At 41.7% G+C, this 20,416-nt stretch overlaps 1 protein-coding gene across 1 annotated transcript in view; it reads left to right on the top strand.

Annotated features, from left to right (window-relative positions):
• The window catches only part of LOC149445091 (cytochrome P450 2G1-like), a 776,615-nt gene extending 765,413 nt beyond the window's left edge, over window positions 1-11,202 (top strand). The window contains exons 7-9 of the mRNA XM_089654137.1: window positions 7,198-7,385; window positions 8,081-8,222; window positions 10,965-11,202. Of these exons, the coding sequence (XP_089510263.1) occupies window positions 7,198-7,385; window positions 8,081-8,222; window positions 10,965-11,146 (512 nt within the window). The 3' untranslated portion in view covers window positions 11,147-11,202. The remainder of the gene's footprint in view (window positions 1-7,197; window positions 7,386-8,080; window positions 8,223-10,964) is intronic.
• The last annotated feature ends 9,214 nt before the right edge of the window (window positions 11,203-20,416 follow it).

The raw sequence follows: 20,416 nt of genomic DNA, 5'->3' as shown, positions 1-20,416 counted from the left end.
CACATGTGATATGCCGGTCGGGTAATGGGACTTGGCACGGGGGTGGCGGCTGAGGACACGGCGGAAGAAGAGGTGGTAGAGGCGGACATCTTTGCTGGACCAAGGACGTGCAAACGTGGAGGCAAAAGCGGCGTGACCTGTCCAAGTTGCTGGTGCGGCTGTGCCGGCACCACGTTCACCCAGTGGGCCGTAAATGACATGTACTGTCCCTGACTGTAGTTACAGCTCCACACGTCGGCGCTGCCGTGCACTTTGGCAGAGACCGACATGCTCAAAGACTGGCCCACCATCTCTTCTACATGTGAATGCAGGGCTGGCACTGCCTTTTTGGCGAAGAAATGCCGGCTTGGCACTCTCCACCGCGGCGCGGCACAAGCCATCATTTCTCGGAAAGGTGCTGAGTCCACCACTTGGAAAGGGAGGGACTGCAGCACCAGCAACTTGGACAGGAGGACGTTCAGCTTTTGCACCGTCGGGTGCGTGCTCGCAAACTGTTGTCTCTTGGAAACGGATTCCAAAAAAGACTGCTGACGGAATCCGTGAAGAGGAGTAGCAGGAGAAGGAGCATCTGAACGAGCGGAACAACTCCCCTCAGCAGAGATGTTGGAGCCTTGACTGGCTGATAGAGGGTGATTGACGTCGGGTGACGGAGCAAGTAACGGAGCGGGTGATGGAGCGGGGGCTGGGGCAGGCAGAACCGCCGTATCTTTATCACGGTTTTCCCAGGCCACCAAATGGTGACGCTGCATATGCTGACGCAACGCTGTAGTCCCAACATGGGCCCCCTGGCCACGCTTGACTTTCTGGCCACATAGTCAACATACGGCTACGTTTACTTCCTCGGGCGGCTTGACGAAAAATTGCCACACCGCCGAGTAGGAAACTTTGCCCCCGCTACTCCTCACTGGCTGACTGCTACTTCCTCCGTGCACACCGGCACCACTACTGGCCGTGGTGGTAGGCTGCAGTGGAGCTGGTGCTCTACTCCGTGGCCATTTGCCTCCACTGACACTGCTGCGACCCTGCTGCCTCCTGGGCAACCCACCGACTGTTTTGCTCGCTGCCAAGCTGGCACCCTCTTCTCCTGATGATGCGGAAGAAATTGCCTGATGACGACGAGGCTGCCAAGTGCGATCAACCTCCTCATCATCAATTAGGGTCTCCGCCTCACTACTAGCCCCCTCGGCTGCGTGTGGGTCAGGAGACAGACCTGTCTCTAGACCGGCTACCGAGCCACTCTCCTCGCCAGTACTTCTTCGCCTGGCTGCTGAAGAGGCGGATGTCTCCCCCGTTCCTGACCGCCCTCTGTTAGCTCTTCCTCACTGTACAGTGGGGCTGAGCCCACAGCATGCGATACTTCGCTTGGTGAGGGAACAGCAAAGGACAGGGGCAGGTAGAGGACACGTGATTTCAGTGGGCTTGCTCCCGGCCCATGCCAACTAACGGTTGTGTCTGACTTACACACCGACCGTTGGCTGTAGGTGTCAGAGGTGACCTGGGAAGAGGAAGACGACCGAGCCAACCAATCAATGACAGGGTTGTCGGTGGAGACACGACCGCTGGATGATACCGGGAGCACTGGCCTCTGGCTGCGACTAGTGCTGCCTCGACCCCTTCCTCTGCTGCCACGTCTGCTCGCTCCTAAAACATTGCCTCCTCTGCCACTCCTCTGCATGTTGTCTGACATACTCTTTAATTCAACGATTATGTGTCCCTGAGTAAAAATTCTGTGTCCCTGAGTAACAATTCTGTGTCCCTGAGTAACAATTCTGTGTCTGTCCCTGAGTAAAAATACTGTGTCCCTCAGTAACACTTCTGTGTCCCTCAGTAACACTTCTGTGTCCCTCAGTAACAATTCTGTGTCCCTCAGTAACAATTCTGTGTCCCTCAGTAACAATTATGTGTCTGTCCCTGAGTAACAATTCTGTGTCTGTCCCTGAGTAACAATTCTGTGTCCCTCAGTAACAATTCTGTGTCCGTCAGTAACAATTCTGTGTCTGTCCCTGAGTAACAATTCTGTGTCCCTGAGTAACAATTATGTGTCCCTGAGTAACAATTCTGTGTCCCTCAGTAACAATTCTGTGTCCCTGAGTAACAATTATGTGTCCCTCAGTAACAATTATGTGTCTGTCCCTGAGTAACAATTCTGTGTCCCTGAGTAACAATTCTGTGTCCCTCAGTAACAATTCTGTGTCCCTCAGTAACAATTCTGTGTCTGTCCCTGAGTAACAATTATGTGTACCTCAGTAACAATTCTGTGTCCCTGAGTAACAATTATGTGTCCCTCAGTAACAATTCTGTGTCTTTCCCTGAGTAACAATTCTGTGTCCCTCAGTAACAATTCTGTGTCCCTGAGTAAAAATTCTGTGTCCCTCAGTAACAATTCTGTGTCCCTCAGTAACAATTCTGTGTCTGTCCCTGAGTAACAATTCTGTGTCCCTGAGTAACAATTCTGTGTCCCTCAGTAACAATTCTGTGTCCCTGAGTAACAATTCTGTGTCCCTGAGTAACAATTCTGTGTCTGTCCCTGAGTAACAATTCTGTGTCCCTGAGTAACAATTCTGTGTCCCTCAGTAACAATTCTGTGTCCCTCAGTAACAATTCTGTGTCTGTCCCTGAGTAACAATTCTGTGTCCCTGAGTAACAATTCTGTGTCCCTCAGTAACAATTCTGTGTCTGTCCCTGAGTAACAATTCTGTGTCCCTGAGTAACAATTCTGTGTCCCTCAGTAACAATTCTGTGTCCCTGAGTAACAATTCTGTGTCCCTCAGTAACAATTCTGTGTCTGTCCCTGAGTAACAATTCTGTGTCTGTCCCTGAGTAACAATTCTGTGTCTGTCCCTGAGTAACAGTTCTGTGTCCCTGAGTAACAGTTCTGTGTCCCTCATTAACAATTCTGTGTCTGTCCCTGAGTAACAATTCTGTGTCCCTCAGTAACAATTCTGTGTCCCTGAGTAACAATTCTGTGTCCCTCAGTAACAATTCTGTGTCCCTGAGTAACAATTCTGTGTCCCTGAGTAACAATTCTGTGTCCCTGAGTAACAATTATGTGTCCCTGAGTAACAATTCTGTGTCTGTCCCTGAGTAACAATTCTGTGTCCCTGAGTAACAATTCTGTGTCCCTCAGTAACAATTCTGTGTCCCTCAGTAACAATTCTGTGTCTGTCCCTGAGTAACAATTCTGTGTCCCTGAGTAACAATTCTGTGTCCCTCAGTAACAATTTTGTGTCCCTGAGTAACAATTCTGTGTCCCTCAGTAACAATTCTGTGTCTGTCCCTGAGTAACAATTCTGTGTCCCTGAGTAACAATTCTGTGTCCCTGAGTAACAAATCTGTGTCCCTCAGTAATTCTGTGTCCCTGAGTAACCATTCTGTGTCCCTCAGTAACAATTCTGTGTCTGTCCCTGAGTAACAATTCTGTGTCCCTGAGTAACAATTCTGTGTCCCTGAGTAACAATTCTGTGTCCCTCAGTAACAATTCTGTGTCCCTCAGTAACAATTCTGTGTCCCTGAGTAACAATTCTGTGTCCCTCAGTAACAATTCTGTGTCTGTCCCTGAGTAACAATTCTGTGTCCCTGAGCAACAATTCTGTGTCCCTGAGTACTAATTCTGTGTCCCTCAGTAACAATTCTGTGTCCCTCAGTAACAATTCTGTGTCTGTCCCTGAGTAACAATTCTGTGTCCCTGAGTAACAATTCTGTGTCCCTGAGTAACAATTCTGTGTCCCTCAGTAACAATTCTGTGTCCCTGAGTAACAATTCTGTGTCCCTCAGTAACAATTCTGTGTCTGTCCCTGAGTAACAATTCTGTGTCCATGAGTAGAGATGAGCGAATCGAACCAGGCGAACCGGAATTCGAGTCGAATTTCAGGAAATATTCGATTCGCGTCGAAACCGAAATTTTGCCTACTTCGGGTGCGCGAATCGAAGATTTCCCAATCAGCCGGCAAAAGTGTCCCTGCAGTGAGCTCCGCTATTTCTGACAGTTCTCTGACAGAAGGAACACATGTTTAGCGGTTGAAACATTGTATCTATTAGTTTACATTTAGGATACAGATGTTTCAACCACTGTACATGTGAAGAAGCTGTGAGAGAACTGTCAGAAATAGAGGAACTCTGCACATATACTTTTTGCCGGCTTGGAATTATTCTTCTTTTCATCCTACTTCTTCTTCATCCTCAGAAGAAGAGGATGAGGATGAGGATGAAGAAGAAGAAGTAGGATGAAAAGAAGAATAATTCCAAGCCGGCAAAAAGTGTATGTGCAGAGTTCCTCTATTTCTGACAGTTCTCTCACAGCTTCTTCACATGTACAGCGGTTGAAACATCTGTATCCTAAATGGAAACTAATAGATACAATTTGTATCTATTAGTTTCCATTTAGGATACAGATGTTTCAACCGCTGTACATGTGAAGAAGCTGTGAGAGAACTGTCAGAAATAGAGGAACTCTGCACATACACTTTTTGCCGGCTTGGAATTATTCTTCTTTTCATCCTACTTCTTCTTCTTCTTCTTCTTCTTCTTCTTCATCCTCATCCTCATCCTCTTCTTCTGAGGATGAGGATGAAGAAGAAGAAGAAGTAGGATGAAAAGAAGAATAATTCCAAGCCGGCAAAAAGTGTATGTGCAGAGTTCCTCTATTTCTGACAGTTCTCTCACAGCTTCTTCACATGTACAGTGGTTGAAACATCTGTATCCTAAATGTAAACTAATAGATACAATGTTTCAACCGCTAAACATGTGTTCCTTCTGTCAGAGAACTGTCAGAAATAGCGGAGCTCACTGCAGGGACACTTTTGCCGGCTGATCGGGAAATCTTCGATTCGCGCACCCGAAGTAGGCAAAATTTCGGTTTCGACGCGAATCGAATATTTCCTGAAATTCGACTCGAATTCCGGTTCGCCTGGTTCGATTCGCTCATCTCTAATTATCACTCAATTCTGCAAGTGGTTCTGATGTACTATCGCTGTTCTCTAGCCGGTCTAAAACAGCTTTTGACCTAAAGAGATGCTTTTTGGATGCCATGGACATTTCTCAGTTTCCAGGCAGAAAGAACAGTAAAAATGCAGGCAGGGCACAGGACAAAGCACTCGGGACAAAATGTATGTGAAATGGTTTGATACAGTAATGTTATACTATGTGATTTTAGTGAATGTCACTTTTTGTCATTTTCAAATTGCCCGCTGTTCCGTCCCGACGCTCGCAGGGAACAGAACCCAGATGACAGATGACAGATGCCGGAGGACATTGCTGGGGACACTGCAGGAGGGACATTGCAGGAGTGCAGGACAAGGTAAGTGATCGAGGGATCACGGAGAAGCGCCGCATGGTAAGCCCGAGTGTAGCTCGGGGTTACCGCTTGTGGTACTGAAACTTTACCCCGAGCTACACTCGGGAATACCGCCAGGGAGGTTAAAGTGTATAACCTTAAGGTTAAAATTAGAGGTTGAAGAGCGTGCCACAAACCCTTCCTGGATCTAGATCTGCGTGACAGAACTCTGACTCCTGGCTTATCTGACTTCCCACAATTGCTCTACACCTTTGACTTTGTCTGTCCCTGGATCTCACATTATGTTTCTGCTGCTCATATCTTTTTTTTTCTAACCTGGGGCCTTAAAGACCTCATGCCTATGCTTTCAGAATCTATTTCTATGGTCAAGAAAGAGAATTTACATTACATTTTAGTGGCTGCCAGGGCAATTATTCAGAGATATTTGAAGTTCCAGTCCATACTTCCTATAGCAGAGAGGTTAACTGAATTGAATAGAGTATGGAAGAACTATCAGTACAGCTACAAAAACAATATTCTTATTTTCAGGAAATATGGCTTCCTTTGATATCTTTTATGAATAATTCCAAATTTGTAACCTTCCTGATTCCCATTTTTTCACATAATGTGGTTATCTCCCCAGCAGGTCCTTCCCTTTGCATTTTTTCTACATATTTATTTATTTTATGTTCTCTTTTTCCCCTTTTTTTCTTTTGGAGTGTTTGCCCCTCTAAATTCAACCTTTTTTTTGCTGTTTAACACCTCATTTATATGTCTTTTTTTTCTTATATCTTTTATTAAATTGTTCATTAAAAAACTCAACAATTTATTATATTTATCCAAATACAAACATTTCACCTGAATTTTTCATTCCTGTTTCATCCTCAACTCAATTATATGTCTTTTTATTTATTTTTTTCTTCAGCATTATATGTCTAACTTGTGTAGTACTACCCCCTTAAGGGTCGCTGAATAATTGTTGGATTTTCTGTCTTCTCTGACCCATCCCTGGAAGCCCAAGCCCTGCTGACATCACCGTAAACTTCTGGTCAAAGGAATCCTCTGGCTAACACTAGAAATTAGACTCACACTAATATTTTGATTTATATTGAGAGCATAAAACAACAAAAGAAACAAAGAAAACGTGTGCTTCTAATAGCAGCTATCACTCTTGGCAACTTCAAGTAAAGGTCAGCATACATCTAAATCTTAATCAGTTATGCAATTCAGAATTTGACCAGTAGGCTCAGTCCTAAGATATTACTTCCCTCAGTGAGCAAAGAAACTACCAAACAATGCGACTAGCTCACTTTGGGCTCTCAGAGGCTGATGTCAAGCTTCATTGGCAACTTAAATGGCTTGAGGATGGAACTCTCTCACCTGATCCATGACTCCGGTCAGGTAGCTGATGGTCTCTGTAGATGGAAGGGCCGCCAGTGTTCCTGTGGTTCCTCCTTCAGAGATCACCCTGGACAGTAGCACTCTGGATCGCTGTCCACAGGACAGTACACCAGACTCATTAGCGGTGACAGCTGTCGGCATTTTCTTCCTCCACTCTCCCTCTCTCTGGCCTGACCCGGTCCTCTGGTTTCTTGTACAGCCTTCTTCTCACACCTGCACTCCAACTCTCCCCACTCACTTCTTGTCATTGGGTTCCCGGGCATCTGTATTTATTTACCTCTGCCCACACTCCAGCTCCTGTGGGAAATGTAGTTTGTTAGCTCACTGCCCAACAGCAAAGTTCTGCAGTCAGCCTACGAATCCTAAAGATCTTAATAAAAATATACTATATGAGAGACCTCATGTCCTTGACTAGTCATTGCACAGCATTGCCTTCTCATAGAGATATTTTGCTTTTTGATAGCAGGTTCTCTTTGAAGGAAAACTGCTTGCCATTTCTATCAAAGTTTTCATGTAACCTGCAGAGAAGGTCCAGAAAGAAATTGACACTGTGATTGGACAAGATCGCCTTCCCTCTGTGGAGGACAGGAACAAGATGCCATATACAGATGCCGTCATACATGAAATCCAAAGATTTGCTGATATAGTTCCATCAGGATTACTTCATGCTACCAGCAAAGACATCACCTTCCAAGGATATAACATTCCTGAGGTAGGGGTATTTATAAAAAATGTGTGTCTTTTATAAAGGAATTGCCAAGTGATCATCTCCTAACAAAATTAATTGAGATGCGTTGATTCTGTCAGTTGTGTATTGGAAACAATTTAAAGTAACACTGTTCACATTTTTAAAGAGATCCTGTCACCTTCAGGGTCAATTGGCAGGATCTTTATAAAATCCTACTCTCCAAATTACCTTTTCTTCCTTCTCCAAGGATCCCCAAATTCTCCTCTTTTATGGACGTTGATGATGTGTTTCTGGCTATAGGGACATGTGACCCCCTTCCATGATGTAGTTCCCATGGCCTATCACAAGGTCTGAGAATTGTTACATAATGGAACTTAGGTAACTCCTCCATCTGAGATTTGACACCAGCTCAGGTATATTGGCAGCTGCAATAGTGGAGTTTGTAATAAGATAGTATAAATAGCGACACGGAAAAAATTATAATAAATATACAAATAGCTGCAAATCCTAACCTATAAAAATAGGTGGATTTTTCACCACTAATGGTGGAGTTTGGGCAAGGTGACCGGTTCTCTTAAACTGCAGGACATGCTATAGTTCAGGTTGCTAAACTCTAAGATAAAGAGTAAAATCAGTTAAAATACTTTTCCAAAACTCCAATTAGAAATTTGTGATGATAATTATGTTTTGATTGTATTTTTATCTTATTTTCAATTTAGGGCACCTTGGTGGTTGTTACCCTCACTTCTGTTTTGAAAGATCCCAAATTCTTTAAGAATCCTACTAACTTTGATCCTGCACACTTTCTTGATGAGAATGGGGTGTTTAAGAAAAATGATGCCTTTATGCCATTTTCTGCAGGTACAGTACTAGAGAATTATTATTATTATTATTATACAGTATTTATAAAGCGCCAATGGTTCGCTCAGCGCTGTACATTACAAAGGGGGACAGAACATGTGACAGAACAATACCCATACAATGCAAAACATGAGGGGATCGAGGGCCCTGCTCTTTCGAGCTTACAATCTAGGAGGGAGGGGATGGTGGCACAGGAGGAGATAGCTGTGGGGAATGGAGTGGTAGGAAGAGTGGAGGAGGTCGGCAGGTTAGCAGGGGGTGGGGTAGGCTTCCCTGAAGAGATGGGTTTTCAGGGTGCGCCTAAAGGAGAAGAGAGTAGGTGATAATCTGATGGGTTGGGGCAGGGAGTTCCAGAGGATGGGTGACACCCTGGAGAAGTCCTGGAGGCGGGCATGGGAGGAGGAGACCAGGGAACTAGAGAGAAGGAGGTCTTGTGAGGAGCGGAGTGTGCGTGCTGGGTGGTACTTGGATATTAGGTCAGTGATGTAGTACGGGGCAGTATGGTGGACAGCTTTGTACGTCAGTGTTAGGATTTTGAATTTGATCCGTTGCGCAATCGGAAGCCAGTGGAGGGATTGGCAGAGGGGGGTGGCGGAGATGGAGCGGTTGGAAAGGTGAATGAGTCTGGCAGCCGTATTCAGGATCGACTGAAGCGGGGATAGCCAGCGGCGAGGCAGGCCAGTGAGGAGGGAGTTGCAGTAGTCGAGTCGTGATATGATGAGGGAGTGGAAGAGCTGTTTAGTGGTTTCTGGGGTTAGGAACGTGCGGATTTATGCAAACATTAAAGGCAGTCCATTATCCATTTCTTGTTTAGCTATACTATGCACCTTCTGTGTGTAAATGAGGATGCTTAATTTCTTCTGCATATACAGTCAGTGCTTCTTGGTTAGAAGCAAACCACAATGGATTTGACTGTGCTTATTTTAGCTGTAGACATAAACTTTCAGGAAAGGTGGGCGTGCCAGCGAGCAAAACCTATGCAGATCTTCAGCCCTGGTTCACACTGATGCAGTGCGGAATTCGCAGCATTTTCAGTGCGCATTCCACACCGCATCACAATCGCACCCTGTTCATGCGAACCGCTGTGGGTGGGTGTTTGTGGTGCGATGTGCAGAATCGGATTGCATAGGTGTGAATACCCATGCAATCTGATTCTAGTGCGGACCAAAAAAAGGGTCCTGCACGTTTTTTGTGCGGGTACGGTGCGAATAGAGCCATACAAAATGTATGGCTCCAATTGCACCGCACACAAATCGCATGTGATTTGCACAGGAATATGGTGCGGTTCCTGTGCGAATCACATGCGATGCACTGCATGTATGTGAAACCAGGCTCAATCAAATACCTGCTCCAACTGACTTTACTTGTCATTCGTATTTGGTAACTATTGGTCAGCAAAGGTGTTGATCAGATTAGCTATATTTTTTCATTTTCACAATTTTAGATATATGAAATATGAATAGGAGGCAAGACTTGACTGTCGTTTAGATAAAAACTTCACCCTACCTAGGAAAAACTAAATTTCAACTCTCTAATAATTTTCTCTGTAAGATAGTAAAAATTATACCTATTAGTCCATTGAGTCCAGGTTGAATCTCTCCTTTTGCTGTTTTGCTTCCGTGCTGCCATCTTGAAACTCCTGCTCAGGGAGATCTCAAGCATGTTCAGACCAAAGGTCGCTTCAGGGTTCTAAATATCTGGCAAAGACCCAGAGCATATATGCTCATGTGCAAGATCCTGTTCATGTACAGACATGTCGCAGATCTCTGCCAGGATTGAAATTAAGCGATACTTCACCTCCGACTGCAACATTGCCTCCTTGAATGTTAACGTGAATATCCTAGGAGGCAAGGTGTGGTCAAGACTAGATCTAGGTGAGGAAGCAGCAAGAAGAACTATTAAAAAAAAAAAAAAAAGAGTAAATCGGGGTCCTGCTCCATACAGTTGTTCATGCTGACCAGTAACTAAGATTGCCTCCATACATCCTGGCTCTACCCTACGTGTTTCATGACATAGCAAGGACGCGTTTGTCCTTGTGTTTTATGTTTACATACTTTGCACACTGTGCCTGAAGGAGGTCCTATTTGGATAGCTATGCTGACTGCTTGGCAGAGCTTGGGTGAATGCCTCTTTTTAAAGCTTTTGAGTGCATTTCACCACTTATGGTCTGAGGGTCAATAAGCTTTGGTAAGCTGCAGAGCTTTTCAATGGGGGTGTAAAGCACTTGATGTCACTTTCTTGGTTGAGGTTAGACACTCTTCTGTTGCTTGTATGAATGTCATCTGGAGGATTTCTCTCAGATAACATCTGATGATGCCTTTGGTTGGCCTCTTCCTTTAAGAATCAGAGTTTTTGCACTCTTTTGGACAATAATAATGAACCCCCTACTGTCTGGATTGATGGTGCACATTTTTTTTTTATCTTCCAGAGAGATTGTGGACAGGACCACAGCCTCTTGACAATCATTATGTGCTGTGCAACCTACCTATTTTCCAAACACTACACTCAAGTCAGATCCATCTTGTGAATAACCCCTTTTGATTAGTGGTGTGTTTAGTTAGAATGGTGTACATAGTCACAAAGTCTGCCCTGAACCTCGAAGGGGCTGGAAAGCATTTAAAGAGCATTATTAGGTGTTCCTTAAGCACCAATTCCCCAACAAGCAAGAGAACTGTAACCTGCAGGTTGTACATGTGCTGCCATCTTAAAGCTGAATTTTTTCCCCCCTTTTCTTCACCTTAGGCAAGCGTGTATGTGCAGGAGAAGGTCTGGCCCGTATGGAGCTTTTCTTGTTTTTCACTACTGTACTCCAGAGGTTTACTTTGAAACCAACTGTGGATAAGAAGGAAGTAGAGATCACCCCAGAACCCAAAACCAATGCTTCAAGAGCTCGGCATTATACAATGTTTGCAGTTCCTCGGTAAAATACCCTTCATGCAACATTTAAGAGATGGTGTCATAGTGTAGAGGAGGAGAGACGTGCCACAGAGACCAACATAAATATTTGTTTTTTTGAGGCATAAAAATGATTACATTATTTTAAATTATGAGTAATTATTAGATAATAAAATGAATAGCCTTTAATTATACTCTATGTTTTCATATACCGTAATTTATTGTGCATTGTATTTTGTCTGCCAGATCCTAAGCCTACCATTTTGTTAGTCAGCTCGTTGCTTCAAAGATGTGCATTCAAAATTCTGCATGTATATATTCAACTATAGTTTAGAAAAAACAGAATTTTACCTGATAACACAAGATTACATGAGTGACCATTAAAAATTAGCTGTTCATGTTGTAACACCCAACTGCAGGGGACATCATGTGGCCAACTGACTCTCAAAAATCATACAGCTGGTGCATACAATATTCATGCTATTCTGGGTGCTTGGGCTGGAAAAGTATTTATTAACAACTCAAGCTTAAAAAAAAGACACTGTATTTTCCAAAATGGTGAACACACTCTTGGTTAGTTTTATAATGTACAGTATAAGTGATTTTTCATCTTGAGAACATCTCAACCCAAACTCCACGAACTACAGTATATTGATAACATATCTTCATTTTTTCAAAGGCTGAAATGGGAAGCTGTTACATTAAAAAAAGAAGCCATTAAAGTGGAACTAAACTGCATCTGAGCACTGAAAGGAATTGGCTCATGTTCCTTCCCAGATACAATGACCCCCGTCTGTCCCCGGTTGACCAGTCACTGTCCTTCAGATCTGGAGCCCACTCTGAGATATAGGAATTGCACACAGACACAAGATGGTATCTCAGACTGAACTGAATTTATTCTTCCGTGTTTAAACTTATATATGAAACTTCAAACAATGCATAAGAATATAAAACCAATCAAATATCAGATATATAGAAACCAATCAAATATCATATATGTTAATCATAACCAATCATATATCATATATGTTAATCATTATCATATGCGTCAATTATGACCTTTTATTCAGGATAGAAAGTAGCCAATTTCCCTATTTATCATTGGCTATAATTATTTATAATCTTGCGACAGGATATATTCAATTGCAGACTTTCACTTTTATGCTGGCTAGTAGGAATAAGGGAAATTGGAGCTGAGAGGAAAAAAGGAACTTTAAACTCTTACAAAAAATCAAAGAACAGTCTTAAAACAATAATTAATCTTTCAAATACTGATACAAGTTTAAAATGGATATTCATTCTGAAATGGCAGAACTTAGGCTAATCAGAGAACAAAATGGCGGCACATTAAGCTAAAAGGCTAATCCCTTCAAGCACCACAAACTGAAAATGATGTTTAATTCATTTTTTAATATTGAAAGCAAATTCATCCATCCCTGTCTCTTTGCTTTATTTTGTTGAGAAATCACTTTGAAAAACACCCCTCCTAACATTTCTGGCCATGGCCATCTTGAGTAAGGGCAGATGATTCATGATACATATACTTCCTGAAATTCATGAAGTATAAAGCATTATAATGTAGCATTTACTTCCTGGAATCCATCAAGAATAAGTCATTCAGTGCTGCCAGTCAGCTCCACACATCAGTGCCACCTATCAGTGCCCAACATTGCTGCATATCAGTGCCATCATCAGAAATCAAACACCCAGCTACCTAACCAAACAAAACTAATAGATTACTGCTCCACTAACTACAGTGAGACAAAAAACTAAATTCAACCTAGCAGCCTAACTAGAAGAGGGCACTTCATATACTTTATTAACTCTTAAAGCTCCAGGATACATCTGTACTGCATACTTACATCAGTCCAGCTTAGCACAAGGCGTTTGCTGATTGGATGAGGTTTCATTGGATCACATGTGAGCCCACACACTGTTTTTTTTTTTTTATTTAATTTATTTTCCACAGTACTACAAGCAGCACTGGGGAAAAAAACAACCCATATCCACTCTGCACCGAACAGCATCCTTGAGCACAATCCATTACAGGGTTAACAAATTTGGTCACAAATGCCAGGATCCTGTAGCTCTCATACCAACAGCACAAGGAATTCTGAGAATCTTGAAAGACAAAAAACAATGATTTTTCTCAATAATACTTATCTTTTACTGTGACAAGTTAAAAACAAATACACTCACATGAATTAGTGAAGGGAAGTATGTGATGCACAGTCAGGTGTTGGAATGGAGTCAGGGTCAGCGGTACAGCTATAGGAAAAGCTGTGTCTTCCTCCTTTCCCCCCATAACAGACTTGCAGACTGGATGAAGATAGAGCACCCGTGTTTATGGAGTACTCTGTGCTCAATGCTGCTCTACCTTGTGTTAATTATGGCAACGAGTTTAAAGGCAAAATTGTGTGCTTTCCCGACATGCACAGAAACGCGTTGCCCTTTAGCAAATACTGAGCAGTGTCGTTAAAGTGATTGTAAAGTCTAATGTTTTGTTTTGTTTTTTTTTTTAAATAACAAACAGGTTATACTTGCCTGCTCTGTGCAGTGGAACTTCACAGAGCAGCCCTGAACCTCCTTTTCAAGTCCCCCGCCTGCAATCCTGGCTCCTCCACTTTTCGATATGCCACCATAGGAAGCCGCATACTAGTGTGGTACACCTGTGTGTGATCCTTTCCATTGATAGACAGAGAGGCTCGGCCCTGCCCCCTCATCACAAGATTTGACAGACAGCAGTGGGAACCAATGGTTCTCCGCCAAGCCTGTGAGTGCGGGGAGTAGAGGAGAGAGCCGCTGCAGAGAGGCACAGCACTGGATCGAGATTGGGCTCAGGTAAGTATTAGAGGGAGTGAGGGAGCAAAACTTTAACCTAAACATTTTTTGACTTAATGCAAGGAATTCATTACCCGCTTGCCCACTGCCCTATAGCAGAAATACTGTACATGTATATATACATGATTCGCATGTATATCAACTAGGGATTTCATTAACTGGGTCCTGGCCAGCGATTCCCTGTCAACACCTTGCGATCATCCTTGAAAACTGACAGGAAAGAGACCTGTGTATATACAACACAGATTTCTCACCTGTCAGCATGGACATGCTGCTTTGTATGTCTCTGCACAGCAGAGAGGTACACAACAGCATATCTCCAAAATAAAACACAGCACACAGTTCGGCTCCATGCACATGGGGTGTTTTGATAACACTGGTAACGTTAGCTGTGTGAAGTCACGTTAAAAACTTGAGGTTTTTCAGCTTTTTTAAGCGTTTTTGCATTAGCGTTTACCGGTGTTTTCCCAGATTTGCGTCTTTTAGCAGTTTTTTTTACCAAAAAAAATTATTTTTTTTAGTCAAAACGTTCCCAAAAAACGGTTTGTGGCATTTTACCGCGTTTTGCAGCTAAAAAACTCCTCTAAAAACCCACTAGTTTTTTTTTCCAGCCAAAAACATTGATTGCTGTCCATGTGTGCATGAACACATAGGATAACATGCTGGGGGGGTTTACTAGCTGTAGAAAAAAAGTCAAACATCAAAAGCCAAAAACAGCCGCTGTAAAAACGTCCAGTGTGCATGAGGACTTAACCCTTTGATCGCCCCAGATGTTAACCCCTTCCTGCCCAGTGTCATTAATACAGTGTCAGTGCTTGTTATTAGCATTGATCACTGTATTAGTGTCACTGGGGATGTCAGTTTCCCCCCAGTGCCAGAATGCCCGCCGCAGTCCTGCTATAAGTCGTTGATCGTCGCCATTAATACTGTAAAAATAAAAAAAGACATATCAGAATACATTTTAGCCTAACTTTATGATGCAATTTTATTTTTTATTGGATATGTTTTATAGCAAAAAGTCAAAAATATTGTTTATTTTTTTTTTTCAAAATTGTCGGTCTGTTTTTGTTTATAGCGTAAAAAAATAAAAACCGAGGTGATCAAATACCACCGAAAGAAAGCTCTATTTATGAGAAAAAAGGATATACATTTTATGTAAAGTGTTGTATGACTGCGCAATTGTCAGTTAAATTAATGCAGGGCTGTATCACAAAAATGGCCTGGTCCGGAAGGGGGGTAAATCCTCTGAAGAACAAGTGGTCTAAGTTGTTGTAAACCCTTACATATACCCAGTAAAGTGACTGGTCTCGGGTGATACACAGAGATGAAACAAATCATTTTAAGCAGGTTGTACCTTTTTATCTGCAAAATTCTCTAAAGCCATTCAAAGTACAGATTTTTCACATAATCTCTCAGCTCTAAAAAGTAGGGGGCAGGGAGCTGAAGTTACATCAGTGAGGACAGCTCTGAGAGCTGATTGGTGGGAAGGGACAAGGGACACCCGTCCACCCCCCCTTCACACAGTGTACAGAGATTAGGCTTTCAATCTGCTGGACTGCCCTCCCTTATAACCATTTTTCTCTTAGTGTCAGTAGTGACAGAGTAAGGAGGCAGCAAACAGAAATGACACTTAAGGCTCTGGATTGAGACAAGTCTACACTATAGAAGGATATGCTTTGTTCATATTCTATATCAGAGATTGAAAACCACCTCAAAGCGGAGCTCCAGTCACATTATAAAAAAATAAAAGTCAGCAGATACAAAAACTGTCACAGAAAACTAGGAAAGGGGGGAGGACAACTTCTGCTTCCGATTGCCTAGGCGATCACAGTAGAAGTGGGACGGGTAACTGTCAATTTCCGGTACCCACTTCTCCCCACACTCCCCGAAGGTGTCAATCCTTAATAGGGAGTGGGGGACCAGTCTTTAAACCAGAACTTCCCCTTCTGGGTGGAGCTCCACTTTAACGTAAAAAAAATTTAATTTATCTGCTAATTTGCACATTTTGGTACAGTGCAATTTTGCAAAGGATCAGGGACTTCTTTTGTGGGTTTCTCTTATGTAGGGCAGGCTACTGAAATGAATAGGCTGCCTACACATACAGTGAAGGAAATAAGTATTTGATCCCCTGCTGATTCTGAATGTTTGCCCACTCACAAAGTAAGGATCAGTATAAAAATCGAATGGTTGGTGTATTGTAACACTGAGAGACAGAATAGCAACAAAAAATTCAAAAGAAATGCATGTCTAACAAAGTATACACTGATTTGGCTTAATGCAAGGAATTCATTAACCGCTTGCTAGCTGCTTGGCGATAGTTTGGTAGCCCAGTCCAGCCTTGTGTAGGTCTACAATTTTGTCCCTGACATCCTTGGACAGCTCTTTGGTCTTTGCCATGGTGGAGAGCTTAGAATCTGATTGTTTGATTGCTCCTGTGGACAGGTGTCTTTTATACAGGTAACAAAATGAAATTAGCAGCACTCCCTTTAAGAGACTGCTTCTAATCTCAGCTTTTTACCTGTATGAAAGACACCTGGGAGCCAGAAATCCTGCTGAATGATAGGGGATCAAATACTTATTTCCCTCATGAACATGCAAATCTGTGCATAATTTGTTAGAAATGCATTTCTTTTGAATTGTTTGTTGCTATTCTATCGCTCAGTGTTACAATACACCTACCATTCGATTACACCTACACTTACCCCTACCATACAATACACCTACCATTTCTTTGTGAATGGGCAAACATTCAAAATCAGCAGGGGATCAAATACGTAATTCCTTCACTGTAACACGCTGGAACACATGGAAATGTATGTGCGCTCCGTTGCACCTGCATGGTGTGAGTAGAGCCCTAAGAAGTGTTTTAGGTAGAGGGAAGGAGACAATGCTTTTTCTGCATTTTGAAGACAATTATGTTCTTAAACCCTGGCTCTGTGAAGAACTTGGATTCTGTGAACATGGAAGAAACTGGCTGGGACTGAGCTATCTAGCACTAAACAGGAGGGGAGGTCAAAGGAACATACCAAAACACATCAGTATACAAGTTGTAGTGGCCCAAAACTGCCTTTAGATATCAGTATACATCAAGCAGTAGTAAGCTGATATAGTTTAATACAACAACGGGACAAAATACAAATAGGTGGAACAGAACGCACAGGGCGAACTATATAAGCCATTAGATAATGCTGTTGTCAGCAGGATCAGGAGTACAGAGTACAGAAGTCTGTGGTGGAGCAGAGTCCCAGGGTGAATTAAGTCAAACACATTGTTGCCAGCAGGATTCAGAGTAAAAGAACAGTGCAGTCATTTGTAGAATAAATGAAGGTGTGTAGTGAATTGTCATGCTTTCATGAGGGTGGACTCATCAGAGAGTGACATCAGCAGGGAATGTATGAATCGGAGAATGGGACTGCCCTCAACGGACCAGGAAATCTAAAGAGAACTGTATATTAGAAACAAAAAGAGGGCGCACAGGCCTGGTGCATTACCCTAAAAATGGGATTTATTTATAAATTGTAAAATACTCACAAGAGAAATGTAAAATCCGATCAAAATGAGAAACATGTCGCAACGGATGCAGAGTGGTTCAGGAACCCCTATGGGTGGTCTGGTGGGGGACTGTGACACACTGGCTCTGAGGAAGAGGTACAACCTTGAAACGCGTCAGCCACCAGCTATCCAGAGGTTCACAGTTCCCCACCAGACCACCCATAGGGGTTCCTGAACCACTCTGCATCCCTTGCGACATGTTTATCATTTTGATCGGATTTTACATTTCTCTTGTGAGTATTTTACAATTTATAAATAAATCCCCTTTTAAAGGTAATGCGCCAGGCCTGTGCGCCCTCTTTTTGTTTCTTATATACAGCTTTACCCATTGTGCATAGTAGTGGTAATAATAATTAGAATGAATGGATTTCATTTGTTATGCTTCATCTATGTTAAGGACAATAAATATCAGTCTGTGTATGACAAGAGCGGGGGGCATGTAAAGGAATGGAGAGGGGGTAAAATGTTCACCCTGCCTTCCTTCACATGGCAATTTCATTACAATCCCGCAAAGAGATGGCCCAATCCAGCAGAGACATCCCCAAAATCCAGCACAGAGACAGTCCCCATCCAGCAAAGAGTCCCAATAAAAGCAGGGAGATAAAACCCAGCACTGCCCCTAATAAAACAACACACAGTAATCACAAAACAGTACACAGCTAACCCTTTGATTGCCCAGATGTTAACCCCTTCCTGCCCAGTGTAATAGTGCTTTTTATTAGCATTGGTTTCTGTTAGAGATGAGCGAATTTTTCAAAAATTCGATTCGCCTGATTCGCCGAATTTTCCGAAAAAATTTGATTCGATTCGAATTTATTCGCCGCGAATTTTACTTATAAAAAGGGTTTCTAGGCTTCAGAGAGCCTTTATATTAGTGCAGAACACTGTACCTTTAATTTAAATGTCCTTGGAGTCTGCTGGGGAAGAGAAATAATACTGTCAGTCAGTATGACATGCAGATGAGTGCCGTCGATCTTAGAATCACCGCACACTTCACTCATTTAGGCAGTCACGGGGCCAAAGAAGAAGAAGGAGAAGAAGAAGAAGAAGAAGAGAAGAAGAATGAAAAGAAGAAGAAGAAGAAGAATGAAAAGAATGAAAAGAAGAAGAAGAAGAAGAATGAAAAGAATGAAAAGAATGAGAAGAAGAATGAAAATAAGAAGAAGAAGAATGAAAAGAATGAAAAGAAGAATGAAAAGAATGAAAAGAAGAATGAAAATAAGAAGAAGAATGAAAAGAAGAATGAAAAGAATGAAAAGAAGAATGAAAATAAGAAGAAGAATGAAAATAAGAATGAAAAGAATGAAAAGAAGAATGAAAAGAATGAAAAGAAGAATGAAAATAAGAAGAAGAATGAAAAGAAGAATGAAAAGAATGAAAAGAAGAATGAAAAGAAGAAGAAGAATGAAAAGAAGAATGAAAAGAATGAAAAGAAGAATGAAAATAAGAAGAATGAAAAGAAGAATGAAAAGAATGAAAAGAAGAATGAAAATAAGAAGAAGAATGAAAAGAAGAATGAAAAGAATGAAAAGAAGAATGAAAAGAATGAAAAGAAGAATGAAAATAAGAAGAAGAATGAAAAGAAGAATGAAAAGAATGAAAAGAAAAATGAAAATAAGAAGAAGAATGAAAAGAAGAATGAAAAGAATGAAAAGAAGAATGAAAAGAATGAAAAGAAGAATGAAAATAAGAAGAAGAATGAAAAGAATGAAAAGAAGAATGAAAAGAAGAAGAAGAATGAAAAGAAGAATGAAAAGAATGAAAAGAAGAATGAAAAGAATGAAAAGAAGAATGAAAATAAGAAGAAGAATGAAAAGAAGAATGAAAAGAATGAAAAGAAGAATGAAAATAAGAAGAAGAATGAAAAGAATAACAAGAAGAATGAAAAGAATGAAAAGAAGAATGAAAAGAATGACAAGAAGAATGAAAAGAAGAATGAAAATAAGAAGAAGAATGAAAAGAAGAATGAAAAGAATGAAAAGAAGAATGAAAATAAGAAGAAGAATGAAAAGAAGAATGAAAAGAATGAAAAGAAGAATGAAAAGAATGAAAAGAAGAATGAAAATAAGAAGAAGAAGAATGAAAATAAGAATAATTCCAGTAAAGCAAAAAGTGTATGTGCAGAGTTCCTCTATTTCTGACAGTTCTCTGACAGTTCTTTCACATTTACAGCGATTGAAACATTGTATCTATTTGTTTCCTAATAAAAACATCTGTATCCTAAATGGAAACAAATACATACAATGTTTCAACCGCTGGAAATGTGAAAGAACTGTCAGACAGCTGTCAGAAATAGCGGAGCTCTCTGCAGGGACATTTTTGCCGGCTGTAGAAGGGATGAAAACGGCCGATCAGGAAAAATTCGATTCGACCATCCGAAGTCGGCAAAAATTCGGATTCGCCGCGAATCAAATTTTTCCTGAAATTCGAAACGAATTCCACTTCGCCTGATTCGATTCGCTCATCTCTAGTTTCTGTATTAGTGTCATTGGAAATGTCAGTGGCAGTTGGTTCTCACCCAGTGCCAGAATGCCCACCAAAGTTGCTGATTGCCACCATTACTAGTATAAAAAAATTAACCATTTGCCTACTGGGCACTTATGCCCCCTTCCTGCCCAGGCCATTTTTCAGTTTGCAGCGTTGTCACACTTTGACAATTTTGCGGTCATGCAAAACTTTACCCATATGAAATTATCATTTTTTTCACACAAATAGAACTTTCTTTTGGTGGTATTTAATCACCGCTGGGTGTTTTTATTTTTTGCGCTATAAACAAAAAGAGAGCAAAAAAATTTGAAAAAAAGGCTTTCTTTGTTTCTATTATAAAATATTGGAAACAGGTAATTTTTCTTCTTCACTGATGTGAGTTAATGAGGTGGCACTGATAGGCGGCACTGCAGGGCACA

This window comes from Staurois parvus, unplaced genomic scaffold (assembly GCF_062004578.1).
Source record: "Staurois parvus isolate SC_StPar_1 unplaced genomic scaffold, SC_StPar_1.0 ptg000746l, whole genome shotgun sequence".
NCBI classification, from domain to species: domain Eukaryota; kingdom Metazoa; phylum Chordata; class Amphibia; order Anura; family Ranidae; genus Staurois; species Staurois parvus.
This window is presented reverse-complemented; position numbering and strand designations above follow the sequence as displayed.